Source organism: Rhinoraja longicauda, chromosome 21, assembly GCF_053455715.1.
Source record: "Rhinoraja longicauda isolate Sanriku21f chromosome 21, sRhiLon1.1, whole genome shotgun sequence".
Classification (NCBI taxonomy): Eukaryota; Metazoa; Chordata; class Chondrichthyes; order Rajiformes; family Arhynchobatidae; genus Rhinoraja; species Rhinoraja longicauda.
The window spans coordinates 4,679,694-4,703,748 of NC_135973.1; the positions used below are offsets into that span (position 1 = coordinate 4,679,694).

A 24,055-nucleotide genomic window follows, 5' to 3' on the forward strand; every position below is an offset into this window, starting at 1 on the left:
TAAGAGCGAAGTTTTGTAGTGTTTATTTTCTAGCAGACACACTACATAAAAGTCCCTTGAAATTAGTGTACATTACTACCCTCTTTAGGGCAAAACCCTCAGAGTACTGCAGAAACTGTTTTGAAGGGAGGTTTAGCTAAGAAAAAAAGAAAAAAACCCACTTCAAAGCAATTCCTTTAAAATCAAATCAAAATTCCCGGAATTAAGTGGCGGAGCGTTGATTTCAGAATTTTGTCAGTGCCTTTCCCGGTGTTTGTTTTGAAGATTTGCTGACCAGCTTCTAGCCAGTTGCATTTGGAGGTGGAAGGAGAAGGGCTCTTCCTTTCACACGGTTTCATCGGCCTAGATTGCAGAGTTTCTTGTTCACATGATACGCATGCCTTGGATTGAGGATTCCAGAGTCTGAAAGCAAATTAAGAATGCTTAAGTGCTTGGTGGCCATGAAGAAAGTTAAAGTTCTGGCGAAATAAATGTTGGCAACACTCAACAGGTCAGACAGCAGCTTTGAAGAAAGAAAGAGTTAGTGTTTCAGTTTGATAACCGTTCATCATTCTCATCAACTTCTGCAATATTTTGGGGTGGCACTGCGGTAGAGTTGCTGCCTTGCAGCGCCAGAGACCCCGGTTCGATCCTGACTACGGGTGCTGCCTGTACGGAGTTTGTACGGTCTCTCTGTGACCACGTGGGTTTTCTCCGGGTACTCCGGTTTCCTCCCACACTCCAAAGACGTGCAGGGTTGAGGGTTGTTGGCTTCTGTAAACTGTCCCTATTGTGTAGGATAGTGCTAGTGTACGGGGCAACCACTGGTCAGCACAGATTCGGTGGGTTGAAGGGCCTGTTTCGACGCTGTAACTCTAAAGTCCAAGGTTTCACCCTCATATACTTCTGGAAAAATGTTGGAATAAAGCTTCATGTAGATTTTTCAGATAAAATTGAGAGAATCCTTTTTTTTGGGGGGGGGGGGGGGGGGGAGCTGATGGGTGGTTAGCAGAGAACAGTAGATAATATTGGGAAAGAATATAGTCACTTGGACTTTAAAGTAAATGATTTCCAATTAACTTGGTACATGGAAACAGGCCTTTCGGCCCACCCAGCCCATGCCAATCATCGATCACCCGGTTACACCAGTTCTATGTTATGCCACATTCACATCCACTCCCTAAACACTAGGTTGAATTTTACACAGGCTTATTAACCTACAAACCCACATTTTTTGGACGTGGGAGGAAACAGAAACCGGAGGAAACGCAAGTGGTTACAGGGGGAACGTGCAAACTCGACACAGACAGCACCCGAGGTCAGGATCAAAGCCGGGTCTCTGGCGCTGTGAGGCGGCAGCTCTACCAGCTGCACCACCTTGTTATTTAAATAACAACATGTTCAACAAAGACTGGATACTTAACATGTGGATGTGAACAAATTTTACAAATACTGACCCTTCCTAAAATAAGTACTTGAAGTTCCCTAAAGTTGTGAAGAAACTGAACACCAATACATTTGGACTGGTTATGGTTTAAAATATCAATTCCGACTGCAGTTTAAGTCAGTGCACACAATAATAAATATGAATTAAAAAACACAAAAACATTCCATGCATTGTTGAAAACAGTCAATGTTCCCAAAATATTACTTCACCTTCAAATCCCAAATTGTCATCGCACCGTCAATCCCAGTAGTGCAAAACTTCCAACAATCTCTCTTATCGCCTTCATATATGGAGACTTGGCTTGAGAGAGAGAGAGAGAGAGAGAGAGAGAGAGAAAACACGAGTTACATTACAGAGTACAGCATGCTTATGATTGCAAACAGGTTGGGGTGGGAAGGGGAGAAAAGAGAGCGAGTTTGCAGAATAGAAATGAATCCAAGCTACATTAATACTCCACAGATTTCTTTATCTAACCCTGTCAGCATTTCAATACAACAGACTGGTCTGTATAGGAATTTTATTACGGAATTTACGAGACAATCCACAGCTCCCATCTGAAAGACCTCCCTTTATTAAACAATCTTGGTTATAGTCTTTTCTATGTTGGAGATTTACCATTTAATTATAAGTGACATTGACAGTCACAGTCAGCAATATATTCTCAGGGTTCCCAAACCTAGCAAGCGACAAATCTGTTGAAATCCCAACTTGCAGTTAACGTTTAGTACCAAAATATGTTATTATTCAGAATCCATTCAGTATCCTGTACACTGTGGCCAGCTTGATTGTAATCATATATAGTCCTTTCACTGACTGGATAGCACACGACAAAGCTATTCACTGTACCTCGGTACACGGGACAATAAACTAAACTCAACCATTCTGGATTCTGGCAAGATTGTATGGCTGAATTGAGTTTGGAATGGAATGGAATACCTTATTGTCACATGTGACAAGGCACAGTTAAATTCTTGTCTCGCATACCCAAGGTCCTCCATTGTTCTCCCCTGCCCCCTCCTCCCTGTCGTCCCCTCACGTCAGCTCCCCCATTGCTCATTGCTCTTCACCCTCCCTCACAGCGGTCCCCCATGCCGTGTCCCCCTTTGTTCTCCCCCTCTCCCTCCCCTCACGGTGGTTTTGTGCCACATTTTTTGAGGTACAGTGAAAAGCTTTTGTTGTGTGCTAACCAGTCAGCTGTGGCTAACCTTGAGTGACCAAAGTTTCCAATATATTGATTTTGGGGATTCCTTCCTGAAGCAAGCAGGCTGCATTGTTCGTGAAGATTGTCCACTTACGTGATGCTGTTCTGGTGGAGGGTCTCGAGTGTGGTGTTTCGATCCTCTGTGGTAGCCCTTCTATCCAGATTGTGGAAACGCTGCATAGCAGAGATGTTGCGTTGAATGCTCTGCTTTGGAATGTCTAGCTTGGAGATGTAGTTTAAAGAGCCACGATCGTCGTATACGAAAAGCATCGGACAGCAGTCATGGCCCTAAGGTGTAGAGAAAACTGTATAATGGACTCTACAATTTAATACTCACTAAAGTTGAGCTGATGAAACATGCATAATTTCATTATCTCACACAATATGGTTAATTTATATTTGTAATCAATAATCAGAAAAGAACTTGCATTGAAAAATATAAAATGCAGAATTACTAACTATTGCACAGAAATAATAACGCAGTAATCACATTTAAGCAGTTGCTTAGAAATCAGTATTTAGACGCAATACTTTTGGTGGGGTGAGCACGTATTCTTCCTTGCCCCCCCTCCCCCCAGCACAATTTTACCATTTGCAGTCCCGAAGTCTTTTGCTCCAATGGGATGTGGTAGAATGCTGCTTTCAGCCCTGAGAATGGAAGCTTGGATACCAGCAGCCTTCAGACGCACATGCTGGTTCACCATAGCCAAGTCTGCCCCAGCTAACATGGGCCCTTCCAAGCACAAAATCACTGTTCACGACACACATCCGTCATTACCTCGCTTACCAATCCCACAAGCTGACAAGTCTGCTTGGTGTAGGAAAGATCTGCAGATGCTGGTTTACACCAAAGACAGACACAAAATGCTGGAGTAACTCAGCGGGTAGGGCAGCATCTCTGGAGAGAAGGAATGGTCGACCCGAAACGTCACCCATTCCTTCTCTCCAGAGATGATGCCTGTCCCGCTGAGTTACTCCAGCATTTTGTGTCCACGACAACTTGATAATGCGTTATATATCCCAAGGGTTTTGATTTGTCCCGATTTATTGATCCGATTATTTTTTAGAATGAGATCAAGTGACATTGTGACAAATTCTTTATTCTATCTCAAACAGGTTTGATTGATCTTAGAGGCTTTTGTAACATGAAATCAAGTAGTACTCACTGCTGCCACTATGCTAGTTTCAGAGACAAAAATCACACTCAACAGGGGGAGAAATTCAGTCTTCATTTGAGAAACCCTAGAAAGAAAGATTACACTTAAATTCTAACCACTTATCTTTCAAACATCCTTAACCAACACCATTTTATCACCTATTTCCCATTGTAAAAGTAGAACCCCTGAAGCTGTGAAGATCGAAATTTGGACAGAAGCAGAAGCCTCAATTTCTAATCAAGTAGCTTTAAAAACAATTTCAGAATCCAAGCCACTATCAGAAACGTAGTTACCTTTACATTATTGTACTTTCCAGAGCAAGTAGAATAAAAAAATAATTCTCTTCGCCCTCAAGTTTTGATTTCTTGGACTTCTGGGATGTATGGAACAAGATTTCATAATGGCTCAGTGACTAACATTAGGCGAATAAAACTTCAAAGATGGCTTGCAGTCCACACAACTGGAGGCAATTTTCTAACCAGAGGCAGACTTTTCTGAGCAACCCCTAGGTGGTCTGATGTTCCACACCACTGTTTGCAATGGATTTAGACAAGTGAAAGTGCGACTGCAAATATCCCCACATACAGTGATTATATTAACAAAGAGAAAAATATTAATGAGAAGCTTCTTCATCTGAATGTTTCAGATGCAATGAGGAAAGGTGATCCACTCAACGTCATTTTAAGGAATGAGGTTGGTCACATGGAACAAATGTTAGGAAACAATGATTAAAATATTACAAGTTCTATATTGCCACAGTGAAGAAAAAGAAACAAAGAAAATGATCAAGAAGAAAATATTAGCAAAACCACATGAGAAGGCGAGGCAGTTGAGATACTGGATAGGGCCAAAAGCCATAAAGAGGAGGTACCATAGAGGCAGGTGGAAGTAAAAGTCTGGGATAGAATCAGTCACTGGGATGACTATGGATTATGAATTATGTTTATTTAATGAGGTAGCAACAAGTATCAATGGAAAATCATTGACTACATGCGGTTTTTCAAAAGGCACATGATAGATTTGTCACCAAAACGGAATCGTATGGAATGAAAGGGGAAGTGGCGGCATAGACGTGAAAGTAAGTTAGGGAACAATGGCATAGTGATTGTGAACTGTTGTGTTCTATTGGAATAGGGTACAGTTGTGTTCTGGAGAATGGGCATCCTTCAAAGGTGGAAAGGACAAATACACAGCAGATTAAATTTAAAACCTGCAAAGTGCAGAATTAGATATTTTGATGGAAAGTACAAGGCAGGAAAATGTCATCTAAAAATCCCAACTGTATAGGGGGTGAAGATCTGGGGCCACAGTTGCACAGATTATTGAAAGTGATGTGACAGGTCAAGAACGTAGTCCATAAAGCGTACTGTGAATTTTACATGCAGGATAGAGTACAAAACAAGGGAATTTTGTTAAACCTCTATTAAACCAATTGGCCACAGCAGTACAGTAGGATGCATCGCTTCTGTATATTGAAGAATGCCTCTATTGTGTGCATTTCAAGAAGGATTTTACAAGGGAAATTAAAGTCTTACAGAAAAGATTTCCCAGAAAGATTCGAGGATGAGATAATTTTGCGCATGCTTTGTTAAAACTGGGGCTGTTCTCCTTAGATCAAAGACACTCGAGAGATTTGATAGAAGTACTGAATGACATTAAATATCTAGTCAGTAAATAGGGAATCACTCTAAACTATGGCAGATGTCATAAATTTGAAATATAAACATGAAATTCTCCAACACTCAGCAAGTCAGGCAGTATCTGTGGGGTGAGAAACAGAATTAAGGTTTCAGGCTTACACAGTTTAATATCACTTTGAAATTAAATCATAAATATACCCAGATTATTTATTTTTTATTTTTTAACAGTTCTCATTGATAGAAGGATCAAGAAACGAGGAATAGAAATTTGCAAAAGAACCAAATGGAGACACCAAGATTGTGTGGTTATTTGAAAATGCTGATGGGTGCAGATTTCAATAAAGAAATAGATCATTCAAAGCACGACACAAATGATCAGCTTTTGGGGGAAAAAGCAGGTAAGTAAATACGTAAATTTCTCGTTGAAAAAGACACCTTGTAAAGAAGCGTGTTTTGAAAACTACTACTGCAAGATGAATGCCAAATTTGGATGTCGGCTTACATGATGTTACACTGACACCATGTGGTCCAAACATGCATTACATGAGAAAACATTACTTAAAATGAATTGTAATATTTTACATTCATTAGAATTTAAAGTGAACGGCGATATGGAATCATTCACTTTGTACAAAATCTCTTTTCATTTCTGCTTAGCGGATGTGAGAAACCAATGTAAATCATCAAATTTAAATGAGTAAAATAGTTTTGAACAAAACATAGCCTGAACTTGTCATGTGATAGGAGAGGAATTAGACTCCAGCCCATCAAGTCTACTCCGCCATTCAATCATGGCTGATCTATCTCTCCCTCCTGACCCCATTCTCCTGCCTTCTCCCATAACTTCTCACACCTGTACTAATCAAGAGTGTATCTCTGCGTAAAAATACCCACTGACTTGGCCTCCGCAGCCTTCTGTGCAAAGAATTCCACAGATTCACCACCCTCTGACTAAAGAAATTTCTCCTCATCTCCTTCCTAAAAGACCGTCCGTTAATTCTGAGGCTATGACCTCTAGTCCTAGACTCTCCCACTAGTGGAAACATCCTCTCCACATCCATGATCCAAGCCTTTCACTATTCTGTATGTTGCAATGAGGTCCCCCCTCATTCTTCTAAATTTGTACAGGTGTGTGGTAGAAAGCATACTGACTGGTTGTATCATGGCCTGGTTTGGCGACTCAAACCACCATGAACAAAGGAGATTGCAGAGAGTGGCAGACACTGACCAGTCCATCACAGATCCTAACCTTCCCACCATCTAAAGGGATCTATAAGAGGTTGTGCCTCCAAAGAGCAGCCAATATCAAAGACCCACATCACACAATCAATTCACTCCTACCATCGGAAGGTCCAGAACTCCGAAATCCGTAACCACTTGGCTTAAGAATAGCTTCTTCCCAGCAACCATCAGGCTGTTGGACACCAAACATCACTAACCTCAGCTCTAAGGACTTCTGGTTTGTATTAGTATCATGGTCGTTAATTTATTGAATTTTTAAAAACAATCTGTTCCAATTGCATTTATGGTTCTGTTAAGCTGCTGCAAGAATACTTTGCTCCATTGTCTGTACATATATATGACAATTAAACACTCTTGACTTCTTGACTCTTGAATCAGTAGAGCATTCAGTAGCAAAACTGAAATCTTCTTAAGATATACCCATGCATCAATATACTGTAACAAGTTCATAAATTCTAGTAGCAGAATTAGGCCATTCGGACCATCAAATCTACTCCGCCATTCAATCATGGCTGATCTATCTTTCCTTCTCAACCCCATTCTCCTGCCAATGCCCTATAACTCCTGACATCCTAACATAAAATTAAATTAAATCATAAATATACCCAGATTTAAAAAATCAAAGCAATCTTTAAGACTCCTTAACTTATTATAATTTTTTTTTTTTTTAAGGCCAGCACGAGCCTCAATTCACCTGAAAAATAAAGAACAATACTTACGTCATATTTCTACCAGTGTCAACAACAGATACAGTGCTGTCGTGACTGACCCATGCCAGGCGGTTTCCTGTGGCAGAGAAAGAAACACTGTGGACCCATCCACCACTACTGGCACCACCAAACTCTGCCATCACCTGTCCAAAAGGCATTTTAGAACCCCAAGGTGTGGCCACAGGCTTTGTGTCTACTTCTTTAATGTACGCAGAAAAAACTCTAAAGGAAAGATAAAATCGTATTGTGAGAAGCAGTTTGGTTGACGGGAAAGCTCTAAAGTACAATTTAATTTAGTTTAGTTTAGATATACAGAGCAGAAACAGGCCCTTCGGCCCACCGAGTCCGCGCCAACCAGCGATCCCCGCACACTAATGCTATCCAACACACACGAGGAACAATTTATAATTATACCAAGCCAATTAACCTAAGGAGTCTTTGGAGTGTGGGACAAAACCTAGAGCACCCGGTGAAAATCCACGCAGTTCATGGGGAGAACGTACAAACTCCATTGAGGGGAGAATGTACAAACGTAATATTTATCATAGCTTTTTTACTATTCGGGTCAAAAGAAGTGAGAAGTGGAGATCTTCACTGTGCTTGTGTTTAAATGTTCACAACATAAGCAATGGAAGCAAGACCAACATGGCTTTTCAAGCTCTTTCAACATGCAACAAGATCATGTCTGAACTGATCTTGATTCAGCACCACATTCCCGTACAAAGCCCATGAATAAGTCACTGGAAAAGATTTGCTGCCTCACAATTTCCCATGGGTAACACAAAATGAAAAAAGTTTAAAGGAATTTTACTTCCATCTGAATACATTGGAAGCTTGTCAATTCAAATTTTCCTGACAATTGTCATTAAATATTTTAAATAATTTTAAATTTACAATGAACGCTTTTTGAAGAGAATGCATTTTTCTTAAATTTAGATACGTGACTTTACAATAATTTGTGTGGGGTAATTTTTCTGTATGATTGATTTGTGCAACTGAGAGAACTTTGTTGTGAAACGAACAAGAACTGCAGTGGATCTTACCTGCATTTGAAGTCACATGAACCTGCTGCCAGTAAGACATTATTGGGATGCCAGTCAAGGCTAAGGATAGTAGAACGAATTGGCTTCTTAATGTGTTTACTCACCCACCTAAACATGAAAAACACAGCTGGTGAGATTATGACCCAACAGATGCATTTGTTTATTCAGAAAAGATTTTAATGACACTTTATTTACAATTTTAAGTTCATTTAGTTCAATAATCTCTCTTCATTTCTGCACATCCCCTACTTCTCTATTTTGAAGTGCATTGCTTCAAAGCAGATGGACCCAGTTTCCAGGCCTTGATTGGACTACACGTGACGACATTTCATATTTTTCTGTTTTAATGGTGGAAAACCTTTTAATCGTATTTCAGCAACTCCCAGGCTACTCTTAACACCTAGCATTTCTGTTTATGAATGTTTTATTTGCTATTATTGTTCTTCTAATTTCTCTATATTACAACCTAATCTTTGTGCCTTAATAGCTTTATTGCACCTTCTTTAGAGTTTTGTGCTGCCAGCAAACTTGGAATAATTAATCTGCGACTCCTTATTTAAATCACTGACATTGATTCTAAACTATTGAAAACTGAAACCACCTTATTTCTATTGTATTTTCTGTCTGTTAAAATAATTTTCAACCCATGCCAATATATATATATTTTTAAATCGACAACCGCCCAAATGTTACAATAAAGAACAATGTTCCTATGAGTATTGTAGACATGTATGCCAGAGGAAAATAAAACTACAACACTACCAACTACCCCAATACAAATAGATGTTGAAAACTTAAATTGCCCTCAAAGGCACTCTTGTTTTTTTAAAACAAAAATTCACTTACCAATCATTTTCCCCTTCAAAGTAGCACACTGAGATCAGCCGGGCACCACTGCCTACAGCAAACTTATTTTCCTGAGGAGACCACTTAACAAATGTGGCAGCACGATTAATTCTTAGAATGACCAAGGTTGGCTTCCACACACCGTCTTTCTGACTCCATACATAAGCATTACGGTCAGCACCACAGGTCACAATGCGATCACTCTGGGGAGCCCAATCAATGCCTACACAAACAGTAGCAAATGTCAGTGTAAATTCATCATGGACATCAGTATCCAGAAGAACACATCCTGGCAGTAAAATGTAAACAGAGACACAAGGAACAGTAGATGCGGGCTTACAAATAAAGACACAAAGTGCTGGAGTAGCTCGGTGGGTCAGGCAGCATCTCTGGAGAAAATGATTACGGGAGATCCAGCAGGCCTTGGCGGACTGACACAAGTGTTCAGCGAAATGGCCGCCTAGTCTACGTTTGGTCTCTCCAAAGTAAAGGAGGCTACATCAGAAATACCAAATGCAGTAGATGAGGTTGGAGGAGGTGCTCGTGAACCTCTGTCTCACCTGCAAGACCTGCTGTGGATGCGAGTGCGGATTTATAGGGTCAGGTATTACATCTCCTGTAGTTGCAGAGTTGCTGGGGAAAGTTCCTGGGGAGGAGGGGTGGTTCGGGTCGAAAAAGGGTAAGTGAACCAAGGAGTTGCGGAGGAAGTGGTCTCTGCAGAATGGAGAAAGGAATGGGGATGGGAAGATGTAACTGGTGTTGGGATCATGCTGAAGTTAGCAAAAATGTTGGAGAATGATTTATTGGATATGGAGGCTGGTGGGGTGAAAGGGAAGGACGAGGGGAAATTTAATCTTGGGGGTAAGGGGAAATGAGAGATGAAATACAGGACACAGGAGGTGCAGGTGAGGGATCTATCTGCCTGCTGGAGCGACCGCAGGCAGTGAGAATGGGCCCGCACCTGTCCTCCATTATCACCCTGAGTACTGGCACACCACAGGGCTGTGTTCTGAGCGCCATGCTCTACTCCCTATTCACACACGGCTGTGTTCCTGCATTCGACACCAACACCATTGCCAAATTTGCAGACGACACAACAGTGATCGGGCTGATCACCAACGGTGATGAAACAAACTACAGAGCGGAGGTACAGAACCTGGCAGACTGGTGCTCTGATAACAACCTGTCCCTAAATACCACCAAGACCAAGGAGCTGATCATCAACTTCCGTAGGTTACACAACGGGGAATACGCCCCGATCTTTATCAACGGGGACAGTGTGGAGAGAATGTCTAGTTTCAAGTTTCTGGGCACTCACATTTCAGAGGACCTCACATGGTCCAATAACACTGCTGCGCTGGTCAAGAAGGCACAGCAACGACTGTTCTACCTAAGAACACTGAAAAAGTCTGGTCTACCCCAACAGCTGCTGACGACCTTCTACCGCTGCACCACAGAGACCATCCTAACACATGGCATCCCTGTGTGGTAACTCAGCTGCATGGAGGCAGAGAGGAAAGCTCTTCAGCGGGTAGTCCATAGAGCTCAGAGGACTATCGGAACACAGCTACCAGCCTTGGAGGGCGTCTACAACACACGATGCCTCAGAAAAGGCACCAGCATCCACAAAGACTCTTCACACCCCTGCAACAGTCTGTTCGAACTTCTACCATCGGGCAGACGATACAAGGCCTTCTACGCCTGCACATCCAGACTCAGGAACAGCTTCATCACCAGGGCCATGAACCGGTCCTGCTGAGTGAACAGTGAACCGGCACAGATCTACTTGCACTTTATTCTGTTTTAAACCGGTTCTAATTTGTTTCATTGGGTTGTTTAAATGAATACTGACTAGCTAATTATTTTATTGCATCGTATGGGAGGCGCATTCCCAATCTCATTGTACCCCTGTACAATGACAATAAAGATATATTGTATTGTATTGTATCTATGACAGCAGGGAGATACCACATTTACTAAAGAAAGAAAGAAGACATCTCAGATGTCCTAAAGCCTCATTTTGGGAGCAGGTATGGCAGAGACAGAGAAACTGAAAGTAGGGGATAGCGTTTTTTGCAAGAGGCAGAGTGGGAGGTGGTGTAGTCCAGATAACTGTGGGAGTCAATGGGTTTGTAAGAGACATCCCCTGTGATGGAGGCAGAGAGATCAGGAAAGGGGAGAGAGGTGTTTCTTTCAAAGAAGAACTGGAGGGCCCCAAAGCTGAAGAAGGGTCCTAGCCGGAAACATTGTCTGTCCTTGCCCTCCACAGATGCTGGCTGACCTGCTGAATTCCTCCAGCACTTTGTTTTTTTCCCCAACATATCCAAGCAGCGTGGGATAAATTATAAATTATTCTCTGCTGGTATATCTGTTTGCTTGGATTTCAAAGGACCCAAAGAAAACAATGAGAATGTTAAGAAAATGTTCCGTTTAGGTTTCAGATTTTTCAACTACTTCAGCTAACAATGTAAAAGTGGTTTTACTCCAATACATGTCTGACATTTAGTAGCACCATCGAATTAAAACACTTTGTCTTATTCAGCTGACTGAAAATTGTTAAATATAATCAACATTTTCACAACATTGGCAATCCCAATTCCAAATGAATTTCACGTGTAAATATCCAAAATAGAAATAAAGTTGTTTTTGTACCTGTTATTCGACCATTATGCTCTTTCAGTTCATGAGTCTTGATCCACTGATTGCCACTTTTCTTATAAATATGAACCTCGTGGTTATTGGGACTAAGTGCTATCTCTGTGGAAAACAGGAAAATTTGAAAATTCACAATATACAAATGAGTGATATTTGTGTGTCAAATATAAAAATGCGTTTGGGCATTTCAGTAATGATGCCATGAATATATTGTCAGCAACTAATCTTGCAGTCCAATATGACAGCAATGTTGCATATAGGGTGTATTTCAGACTCACAGTTGCCAGGGTGAGGGATGATGGATCAGGGTGGAAACGGCCCACCATCTGATAGCAATTTACAAAGTTAAAAAGTCACAAATGGTCTTAAAACAGCTATGCCTTTTTCGATCGAGCTAATTAAATCAGGAGGATTCACTTAAAGGCATTTATTAAGTGGCCTTTGAGGACTACGAAATAGAATTAAGCAAGTGAACTCAAGAATCATTGAGATAGGAAAGACAACTGTCACTTGCGCCCGAGACTCTAGAGATTAACACTTTCACCTACTGCTATATACTTATTCTTGAACCGAAAAGCTCTCAAACATCTTCAAAAACTATTGGTAATCAAAGAACTGTTTCTGACAAAAACAGAGGTCACAGAAAGAAATGGCCCATTTGACTCAACTTATGTTGTTGTCCATCTCTACACAAGAAAATACATCTCAATTACCCGCTATGCCTTTATTCACCTTATTCATCTTCAACATTCACTGTTGCTGCATCAGACACCATAAGAACATAGATTGCAGAGCTTCTCAAATCTGCAGAAAGATATCCTTTAGGTGTCATACATTTACTCTTGTATCTCCCCCACTTTGCCCTAAATTCATGAGGCTACTGTAAAAGTCTCCATTTTATATATCCATAATTCTCTTCTGAAAGCATTGCCACCCACTTCACTTTTATTGTACCTTTGTCTAAATATATTTGTTCATGAAAATGTAGTATATTGCCCAATTATCTATATTTCAGATACAAGGCTAACTAACCCACTAAAACAAACAAGTTTATTGGTTACTTTCGATACTCTGGCAATATCCATATTCAGTGGAACTATGATATCTGATTTAGAACGGTAACAATATTATTCCTACATTCTGTCAGCACTTGTCTTTTGTCTTTCTTCAGTCTAACAAATTAACCTTTCTAAAAACCCATTCATAACAATGTCACTCATCTTACTTTCAGCTATAACAGACTCATCTCTGCTTTGACATCCTTCACTTCAGAAAAGGAGAATGTGAAATACTTATCAAATGCCTGCATAATATTTTTGATTTTTGTTTATGGATTGATCATTTTCTCATCTCAGAGATACCACCTTGTGTAACAATTCAACTCAACTGACACACTTGTGAAGTAGTTGTTCCTTCTGACAAAAGATCCTACAGATACCATTTGAAAAATGCTGCAAGACAGGAGTGTTACAACATTTTTTTAGTTTGCAGATCAAAAGATCTCTGGTTTGAACACAATTATAAGGGTATCCTTTTAAGTTTGCTATCTCATGCAAATGCAACCACAAAGTTTTCTCGGGGGCAACTTATCACATTACCGAGCAGTAAAAATATCCTTAACATGTGATTAACCAGCCATTCATCCATCACTGGCCACTCCCAAGGCAAATAAAGGCAAGTGAAGAACTTCTCAAATTAAGTTGAGACTTTTGGTTCTTTGGAATAGCCTCATAGCCTCAAGTAACTTGTCAAGTGCGCAGATTATTTCTAATCCAGTTATTTTAGTGGAAATTGTTACAATTCTGGATGCAATTTGACACATTTACAGTACAAGCATGCTTGTTATCTGTGGATCTCTACATTATCACAATAGCAACATTTTTAGATTTACTGTTCCGTCATACAATCTAAGATATAGCAATGATAACCAGGAGATTCAACATAGATACCCGACCCTGGAAACAGGCTTCACTGACGTACAAACTGCAAAACAAACCATTATTATTTCCCACAAAATACTGACCATTCTTGCCAATTTGCACGGACATCACAAAGTGAACTTACGTGTCCGATCTTGATTCCAGGCATGACATGTAATTGGTTCAAACAAGAATTGATGGCGAGACATTCTACTTTCAAAACTTCTTTATGACCTTCACTAAACCTTGAAATATTATAAAAGAGGGAAATAACATTTCAGTGTTTTGAACATTTATTCAAAAATTTCAAAACTTAAAATCACTCCTATTATTTTCAACAACTTATTCCAAATCAATGCTAACAAGAAATAACCCAAGTTCTTTGGCCTCTTCCTTTGGCTATGATGGACTAGCATGTACTTCCTAAAAGAGTCATTCTTTCTGGTAACACACCTTATACTCCTCCCTCGTTTAATCAATCATGGACCACCAAGGATAGTAAGGAGACCTTGAGAGAATAAAGCATTTTCCTCTGCCCTTCGGCAATTTCTTAGAGAAATTCCGTATGAGAATTTGTAACAGAAGTTTTTTTTATACAAGTTTGGTATCCTGCATGCAAACAATGTAACACATCCTTTAGAGTTGGCCAAGTAGGTTACAACCCCAATGCTGGGGCCAATGGCCTAGGAGAAGATGCTAACATTGGCCCACTTATCATGAGTGGAATTTGACTCATTTTGTAGGGAGATTGTTGGTTATACCTGAGACTTTTTGTTACCCATGTTGAGCCAAGACAGAATCTCAGTGCAGAATGGTATCACCATTCTCCTTCTTTCTAGTTGTAATACTGTATCGCACCTCCAACAAGCTTCCCACTGCAATAATGTTAATCTTACAACTGAATGGGTAGTTGTCCACCATTTCCACCCCAGCACCAAGGTCACTTCAACTTCAGCAATTAAGTTGCAGTTCATACAAATTTGGAGGTTAAGTCATTGTTAATTCATTCAATGCAGCATGCACTAGAACGGGCTTTAAACAAACATTCATTAAACAATCCTCTGTTAGCTTGCCTCCTGACAAAGACACCCTTAAAAAAAAGGACATTTTCAGTATCTCAGGAGTAACCTTATAGCAAAGGCAGACATTGCATGCAAAACTCATCACCAGCTCCTGCATGGCTGGGAGTAAATCTACACTTTGGAGAACAATCTATCATAGCAATTACAGCTAGAGTGTAACTGAGTTGTCAAAAGTTACTGACATGAACTCAACATCTTGCCATGTTTGCACTGTGGCACCAAGGTTAAAAACTTATTCAGAATAAGGGTTAAAGGGCATGATTCAACCAAACATTTGTAAAACAATGTCTAAGTGTTAAATATAGCAGAATGCACAGTAACGCCATTGTTGCACCTAAACGCACTTTCCAAGTGCCAAAATGAAATGTTTGAAATATTAAATTCAATCAAATTATGAAATTCAATCAAAACATGGATGGAAAAGAGATTCAATCAGGAACTGAACATTAATAATATGGAAGCAATTAAACAATCCAGATTTAAGATTGCCTAGATAACAGAGTATGTAGCAACAGAGGTTAGATTCATGCCTTGGTGTGGCAAGTTTACTTAGACTCATGTAAACATTCCAGCTGATTAGTTATGAAAAATGGAATCTTAGCACAGGTACATGGAGAAATCTGTATTTAGTTTTAGGTTAGTCTAGTGTAGAGATACAGCATGGAAACAAGCCCCTCAGCCCACCGAGTCTACGCTGACCAGCGATCTCTGCACATTAACACTATTCTACACATACTAGGGACAATTTACATTACACCAAGCCAATTAACCTACAAACCTGTATGTCTTTAGAATAACCTACAAACCTGTTTGTCATTTGGGAATATACCACTTACCAAAACAAGCAGTAAAATATCTGAAATTTTACCGTCTACCATTTACCCATAAGAATTTCAAGAATTTACATTTTGCCCAAGGGTAAACTGCTGATTTCAGCTAAAGTAAAAGGGCTAATTGAAGCACACATTTTAGATTTACAGAGAAACAACTTTAAAATTTATTTCCAGATATTGATGCGACATATCCAACAATACTGCAATGCAAATAAAACCCAATCAACTTTTTCGTCCTACTCCAGTAAATGAGCCATCAGTAACTTGAATAAAATGGAACTAATCATTTATTTATTTTATTCCTGGTACCAAGATTTGCATGAAGTGATTATACATGGAAAAAGTGTTACAATTCAAAGTCAGGATTTGTATTATTTGACGAAAAGTCGAATTATTCAATGATTTTAATATTTCAAGATATTGCGGATTTTCCATCCTAAAAATTCTACATGCCAGAAATGCATGAACAGAGTACATTGTGTATTCGCATGTGTATATATTTACTCTTTAAAACAAAAGCTTAATTTTTGTAACAATAACGTATTTTTTTAAATTGTATGGCACTTTACAGGAGACATCATTCAGCACAAAACACCTTCTTCAGTCTGAAGAAGGGTCTCGACCCGAAACGTCACCCATTCCTTCTCTCCTGAGATGCTGCCTGACCTGCTGAGTTACTCCAGCATTTTGCGAATAAACACCTTCGATTTGTACCAGCATCTGCAGTTATTTTCTTATAACACAAAACACCCTGTAGTTTCCTAATCCTCCGACTTTAATGGCATGTCATACATTCTTTGAATCAATGTCTCATTCTCAAGAAGATCTGGGTTGCATAGGGATACAGGTAACAGCAATTGCAATAAAAGGCTGAAGAGCATTAATGGAAATGAGCGTTGCCACTCAAAGGATGGCACAATGGTATCATTTGCAGTTGAATTACAGTCAGCAATTATTATAATGCTGATGCTGTCTGGAAAGAGCAGTTGGCAAGATTTTAATATTGCTCTAATACATTACTCTATGTGGATTCTGCTCCCCTAGATCAGTTTTAGATTTCAGTTGGCGGTTTCAAGAAAATGCAAAATTGTGTACCAAGAAGCGTTAATAAATTAGTAGAAACTGCAAGGAACTGTATGTAGATACTGGTTTACAAAAAAAGACAAAGTGCGGAGTAACTCAGCATTTAGGCAGCATCCCTGAAGAACATGGATAGGTAACGTTTCGAGTTGGGACCCTTCTTCAGACTTGCTAGTATATATAAACGTCACCTATCCATGTTCTCCAGGGATGCTGCCTAAAGTGCTGAGTTACCAGCAATTTGTGTCTTTTGTTTAGCATTAATGAATTAAATGTTTGGAACTTTCATGGGTCAAATATACTTCAGTCTGGAAAGGACAAACCGATATCCTGATCTGGGATGATATTCCTAGAAAAATGAAGGAATCAATCTGCAATGCTTTTTTTCGCCCACCTGTAGATTGTGTTGCAATATTTTTCATTAAATATTCCATTCCATTCTGTTGTTGCTCATCAGTGAAAGGGACATTTCAGGTCAATGATTTTGCACCACAACTAGAGAAAGTTAGAAATCACAATTGTTCAAGTTTGCAAAGGGGGAATTAGAGATCACGAGAGGTTGAAAAAAAGACTCTAGCATTGGCTGAGAGAGCACAGTAAAAACTTGTTGATTGCTGCTGATCTGCCAGGAGATAGAAATAAAAGGAGATGAATAAAGACAAGCGAGAAAACCAAATACTTGAATGCAAGATATTCACGTCTTCACTCAATCTCCTATTTCACTAACTTTTCAGAAGTTCCCACTCTCCATTTCATTGCATTTTTCCCTTCCATCTCTCCATCTCCTAAATATTGTATTTCTAACTTTTGCTAGCTCTGATAATGGTCATTGACTTGAAATATCTGTGCCTTCCTCTCCACAGATGCTGCTCGAGATGGTGCGTGTTTCCTGCATCTTCTGCTTTCATTTCAGATTTCCAGCATCTGCAGCTTTTAGTTTTGAGTTTCCATTTCAGAATATTGTTATCCCAAGAGCATCAAAATGATTTTGAGTAACATAGAGAAAACAGTGGGATATGACAGTGGGAGTCAATCACGTCATTTTCAGCTTTTTTAAAGTCCTGTGAATTTGAGAAAGGACAAGCTTTTTTTTTTTAAAAAGGCCATAAGATTGAGGAAAGTTTTTTTTCCCATCTCTCCATACATCTCAAAACGAATCTTAGCCAATAATTTGCCCATAAACATTATTGGTTTGGTCAGAAAATGCAGAAGCCACTTTGCAAGCTCCAAGGTCATACAAACAACAATACAAATAATTGAGTTGGTAATCATTAGTGTCATTATCTGTGGAATAGTGATGAAGTTTCTGCTTTTCAAACAAAACCATGGGGATTTTTTATGCTCACCTGCCCAAAAAACAAACAAGAGGTCTTGGTTAAATAGACATGAAAATCGGTACCTCTGCTAAAACTTTGCTCGCTATTGCATTGAATTATTGGTTTATATATCTTACCCTTGATGAATACCCGGAAATACAATTCATAAAAGCTATATAGACCAATAGGACATTTTCAAATGTGATTCTCAAGTAATTTTGTAATAAACCTTTGGTCTGCAGTATCAATTAATATTTCTATTGTGACTCTTTTTTTAATCTTTGATCAGAACACTTTACATTCCTACTCTCATACCTCATTGCTTCCCCCACCCTATTTGTACTTCAACCTAATGAGTCATGTTTCAGTACACTGATGATGCGAGAGATTGTAGCAATCTTTCTTTGAAGGCTGAACATATTTCTGTGCAACCTTTTGTAACAATATGGTATCCAACCCCTACTGTATACGGAAATAAAGGAATAGGTTTTGAGTCTTGCACTTAATGCATTTTTCAAGTGCAGTCATCCTGGAAATCTCTTTAAAATCAATAATGCTTAACATTATATGCAATTTCATAGAATTATTAAAAAAAAGCCCAACAGTGACCGAAAAATCACCTTTCAAGTTTTGCTGATTGACAATTCTCTGACCATCAGAGGCCCATGTCCAAGTGCCACTCAACGCATCTGAACACACCTTATTGCAGAGAAGATACATTCTTCATATGGCAACCTCTCAGTTTCAGGAAAACTGAGACCCTGTTCTTTGCCAGCTAAATTTATGGGTCTTTGGAGCATGACCAGAAAATCCTGTTCCTGACCAGCATTTATTTCTCGACCTACACTTAGAAAGAGGATCATTTACCTTTTAACCATTTATCAACCTAACCAATGTTAAACTGGTTGGCTAGTTAGGCTTGTCTAAAGAACAAAAATAACTGCAATTATTAATTGGATCAACAAAGCACTTTGCTGCATTCAAGGCAAAGTACTATATAAATACTAGTTATTTTAAAATGGGTCACATGCAGAAAGAGAATTTCTAAATAGAAATGACTAGTAATTAAATAGTATATCATTTATACGTGGTACATATTGATTAAAATAAAAACTTTGACATATTAACAGAGTTACTGGAACAATATTATAAGTTATCACAACTAACTAATTCACTCTATTGCTTTAACCCATATCATTCTCTATCAAGACATGACCCAAATCAGGTAAAAACATACACGTGAGAACATTGCATGCGGCCATTGTACTACATTGAATGTCCTGGGGCAAAGCCTCATGTTAAGTGTGAACAAATTAAAAACATATATCCAAGATTTAAAATATTCAAAGAAGTCCCCTAACTTGATGTACTATTTATTGCACAAAACAAATTACTGAATTATTTACCTGATCAGCTCCTAGAAGCATAAACCCCAGAGGGAAGATCACTTCAAACACCGACCTATATAACTTTGGAATTTAGGTTGAATACGTCTGGAAATATAGTGGTAGTATTAATATAGGTGACAATGACAAAAGGAAATACAGTGCCCTCCATAACGTTTGGGACAAAGACCCATCATTTATTTATTTGCCCCTGTACTCCACAATTTGAGATTTGTAATAGAAAATATCACATGTGGTTAAAGTGCACATTGTCAGATTTTAATAAAGGCTATTTTTTTACATTTTGGTTTCACCATGTAAAAATTACAGCTGTGTTTATACATAGTCCCCCCATTTCAGGGCACCATAATTTTTGGGACACATGGCTTCACAGCATTTGTAATTGCTCAGGTGTGTTTAATTGCCTCCTTAATGCAAGTATAAGAGAGCTCTCAGTACCTAGTCTTTCCATCACCTTTGGAAACTTTTATAGCTGTTTATCAACACGAGGACCAAAGTTGTGCCAATGAAAGTCAAAGAAAGTCAACGAAACAAGAATAAAACTGTTAGAAACATCAGCCAAATCTTAGCTTTACCAAATCAACAGTGGGGGGGGGGGGGGGGGGTGTGGCCTGGGCATGTATGACTGCTGAAGGTACTGGCTCACTTATCTTCATTGATGATACAACTGCTGGTGGTAGTAGCATAATGAATTCTGAAGTGTATAGACACATCCTTTCTGCTCAAGTTCAAACAAATGCCTCAAAACTCATTGGCCGGTGGTTCATTCTACAGCAAGACAATGTTCCCAAAAATAATGCTAAAGCAACAAAGTTTTTCTAAGCAAAAAAATGGTAAATTCTTAAGTGGCCAAGTCAATCACCCGATCTGAACCCAATTGAGCATGCCTTTTATATGCTGAAGAAAAAACTGAAGGGGACTAACGCTCAAAACAAGCATGAACTAAAAATGCTGCAATACAGGCCTGGCAGAGCATCAACTGAGAAGACACCCAACAATTGGTGATGTCCATGAATCGTAGACTTCAAGCAGTCATTGCATGCAAAGGATAGGCAACAAAATACTTAACATGAATACTTTCATTTACACGACATTGCTGTGTCCCAAACATTATGGTGCCATGAAATGGGGGGATGACGACTATGTATAAACACTACTGTAATTTCTACATGGTGAAACCAAAATGTGTAAAAATGGCCTTTATTAAAATCTGACAATGTGCACTTTAACCACATGTGATTTTTTTCTATTGCAAATCTCAAATTGTGGAGTACAGAGGCAAATAAATACATTATGGAGGACACTGTATGTCCTCTTACCTGCCTGGCCTACATATAATGCAAGACACACAAATGCGGCTAAATCTAAATGAGAATTACCTGGTAAGATAGGCAGAATTGAGGTAAGTCAATAATTGCTAGTCTTGTCAGCATGCCAACATCCTGTGAATAAAGGAAGGATGGCCTTCTGCAGTGTCACCGATTTGATCTTAACCTTTTCTGGATACGATCCCTGAAACAAAGGGTCGGCAACCTGAAATATTAAGCTACTTTGTCTTACACAGATGCTGCTGACCTGCTAAGTATTTCTAGTATTATCTTTTTTAAAATTTCAGATGTCAAAGTCATACAGGACAGAAACAGGCCCTTCAATCCAACTCATCCATGCCAACCAAGATAATGTTATTCATGTTATCCCTCTAAACCTTTCTTACTGAGACAAAGTTATAGGCATCCATTAATTTTTGATTTTGAATGCCTGAAAAATCTATACCTAGAGCTATCTCTCCCTTCAAATAAAGTGAAAACACCAAGTCAATGGATATTTTTAGGGCAGAGATAGATAAGATTCTTGATTAGTGCGGGTGTCAGGGATTATGGGGAGAATGTAGGGGAATGCGGTTAAGAGGGAAAGATAGATCAGCCATGATTGAATGGCGGAGTAGACTTGATGGGCCGAATGGCCTAATTCGTCTTCTATCATTTATAAACATTTCCCCCATAATTGTTCAAGGGACAAAAACACAGTAAAGACACAAGGAACCTTGCTTTTCATTAGTTCAAATGATTACGACCATGTACTAAATGATGAGAGTTTGGGCCAGGATTCAGATAAACTCCAGTGGAATACGTGCGTGTTCCCCGAGAGATGCAGCAACTCTGTGAGTTGGAACGTCCTGCTCAGTGTGTTTCATTGTTCTGGTTGCTAAATACTTTAACTCCCCCTCCCATTCCCTTTCTGTCCTGGGCCTCCTCCAATGTCATAGAGTGAGGCCCAATACAAATTGGAGGAACAGCATCTCATATTTCGCTTGGGCAGCTTACAACCCAGCAGTGTGAATATTGATTTCTCCAACTTCAAATTACCCTTGCTTTCGCTCTCTCTCTCCGTCCCTCCCCACCCTTGTTCTCCGGCTTTTACTGATTGTATGCCTTCTTATCACCCTCCCCTCAGCTAATACTGAAGTACCACGATAGACAAAAAAGCTGGAGTAACTCAGCGGGTCAGACAGCACCTCTGGAGAAAAATAATAGGCGATGTTTTGGGTCGAGACCCTTCTTCAGACAATACCCCATTCTCCATTTCCTTAGCAACGTCCCCTTTGAACTGTCGTTTTCACACCTTACCCTTCCATATCTCTATGTGTCTCCCTCTCCCCCGACTAGACTCTCTCAGTCTGAAGAAGAGTCTCTTCTCGAAACGTTACCTATACCTTTTCTCCAGAGGCGCTGTGTGACTCGTTGAGTTACTTACCCCCAACATTTTGTGGGTCTACCTACGTACAGTGAGTGTTTCATACACTTGTTCCTTCTGCTCTGCACTCCTACAGGAGCCCCGGCCCGGCCCGGCCCGGCCCGGGGGGGGGGGGGGGGGGGCAGGTCATTAGATGTCGGTGGTGGTCACAGCGCACGGCTTATTCCCTCGCCTGGCTGTCCCCGTGATGTAGGAGCGGGCCCTTGCTTTGGCTTTGCCTCAGACTCGGCGGGCGCACAATCACCGCCGCCCTCCTCCTCCTCCTCCTCCTCCTCCTCCTTTCCCTTCCCTTCCGCCAGTTGCCGGCATGTTTCCAGCCTCTAGGCCTCGCTCAGAGCTTCCATCTCTCTCTCTCTCTCTCTCCCTCCCCGGCTCCCCCGGCATCTTTTTTTACATTTCTTAAACCTCACCTTTTTTTAAACCCTCTGATTGAACCCTCTCGGCCTATCCCACCTCTCCGCCGCCTCTTACCTGTCGGCCTTTGAATTCGCGGACTCTGGTCAGTCGACACGAATTCGGTCACCAGGCGCTGGCTGGCGGGCGGGCGGGCGTTCCGGGAGCGGCACCGCGAACACGCCCGTGCGCGCGCGCGCTCGCTCGCTTGGCGGGGGTGGGGAGCGCCGGGGGGGCTGCGTGCGCGTACACGCACACTGCGTGCGTGCGTTCCCCCCGCCCCCGCCGCCGGACGCACAGCACCGGGGCCGCGCCCGTAAACGGTTGCCATGGTGCGCCCTGCTTCAAGTTTAGCTGCCTGGTCTCAGCGGGCCTTCGCCTCGGTTAATGATAGAAACAAATGTGTTTCTGCAGCTGGTGGAACCCTGAAATTATATATATATATATATATATATTTTGAAAAGCAGAAAATAATGGACATTCTGTAGTTAAAAGCAGAAAATAACGGACATTCTGTAGTTAAAAGCCGAAAATAATGGACATTCTGTACTTAAAAGCAGAAAATAATGTTCATTCTGTAGTTAAAAGCAGAAAATAATGTTCATTCTGTACTTAAAAGAAAATAATGTTCATTCTAAAGTTAAAAACAGAAAATAATGTTCATTCCGAAGTTAAAAACAGAAAATAATGGACATTCTGTAGTTAAAAGCAGAAAATAATGGACATTCTGTAGTTAAAAGCAGAAAATAATGGACATTCTGTAATCAAATGCAGGAAATAATGGACATTCTGAAGTTAAAAGCAGAAAATAATGGGCAGTCTGTAATCCAAAGCAGGAAGTAATGGACATTCTGAAGGTAAAATCAGAAAATAATGGAAATTCTGAAGGTAAAATCAGAAAATAATGGACATTATGAAGTTAAAAACAAAAAATAATAGGAATCCGGTTAACAGCAGAAAATAATGGTAATCTGAAATTAAAAACTGAATATAACGGAAATCTGAAGCTAAAAGCAGAAAATAATGGATTTGTCAACAGGTGAAGCAGCATCTGTGAATAGAAATGTTATTCCATATGTTCTATCATGGTCATATAGCACAGAAACAGGCCCTTCAGCCCAACTAGTCCATGCCAATCAAAGTGCCCCATCTAGCCTAGTATCATTTGCCTGCATTTGACCAAGTGTCTTTTAAATGTTGTTACAGTACCTGCCTTAATTACCTCCTCTGGCAACTCATCCCTTGAGTGAAGAAGTTTTCCCCCTCGCGTTCCATCTTGCCCCTCTCACCTTAAACCTATGGCCTCTGGTTTTTGATTCCCCTACCCAAGGGAAAAGACTGCACCCTATCTA

At 40.1% G+C, this 24,055-nt stretch overlaps 1 protein-coding gene across 5 annotated transcripts; it reads right to left on the bottom strand.

Moving 5' to 3' along the window:
• Window positions 1-22,914, bottom strand: LOC144603863 (actin-related protein 2/3 complex subunit 1A-B). 5 transcript variants are annotated; one of them, XM_078417633.1, is made up of 12 exons: window positions 22,782-22,914; window positions 20,936-21,068; window positions 17,229-17,329; window positions 13,985-14,084; window positions 11,918-12,022; window positions 9,266-9,488; window positions 8,420-8,527; window positions 7,386-7,598; window positions 3,794-3,869; window positions 2,722-2,915; window positions 1,636-1,726; window positions 1-402 (listed from the first exon to the last, which is right to left on the bottom strand). In XM_078417633.1, the coding sequence occupies exons 4-12, from the start codon at window positions 14,046-14,048 to the stop codon at window positions 364-366; spliced, it is 1,113 nt and encodes a 370-aa protein (XP_078273759.1). In that variant the 5' UTR covers window positions 14,049-14,084; window positions 17,229-17,329; window positions 20,936-21,068; window positions 22,782-22,914; the 3' UTR covers window positions 1-363. The 5 variants fall into 5 exon arrangements, with proteins under 5 accessions (XP_078273759.1, XP_078273756.1, XP_078273758.1 ...); XM_078417630.1 differs by lacking the exon at window positions 17,229-17,329; XM_078417632.1 differs by lacking the exon at window positions 17,229-17,329 and having other exon boundaries at window positions 20,936-21,089; window positions 22,782-22,891.
• Window positions 22,915-24,055: the final 1,141 nt, after the last annotated feature.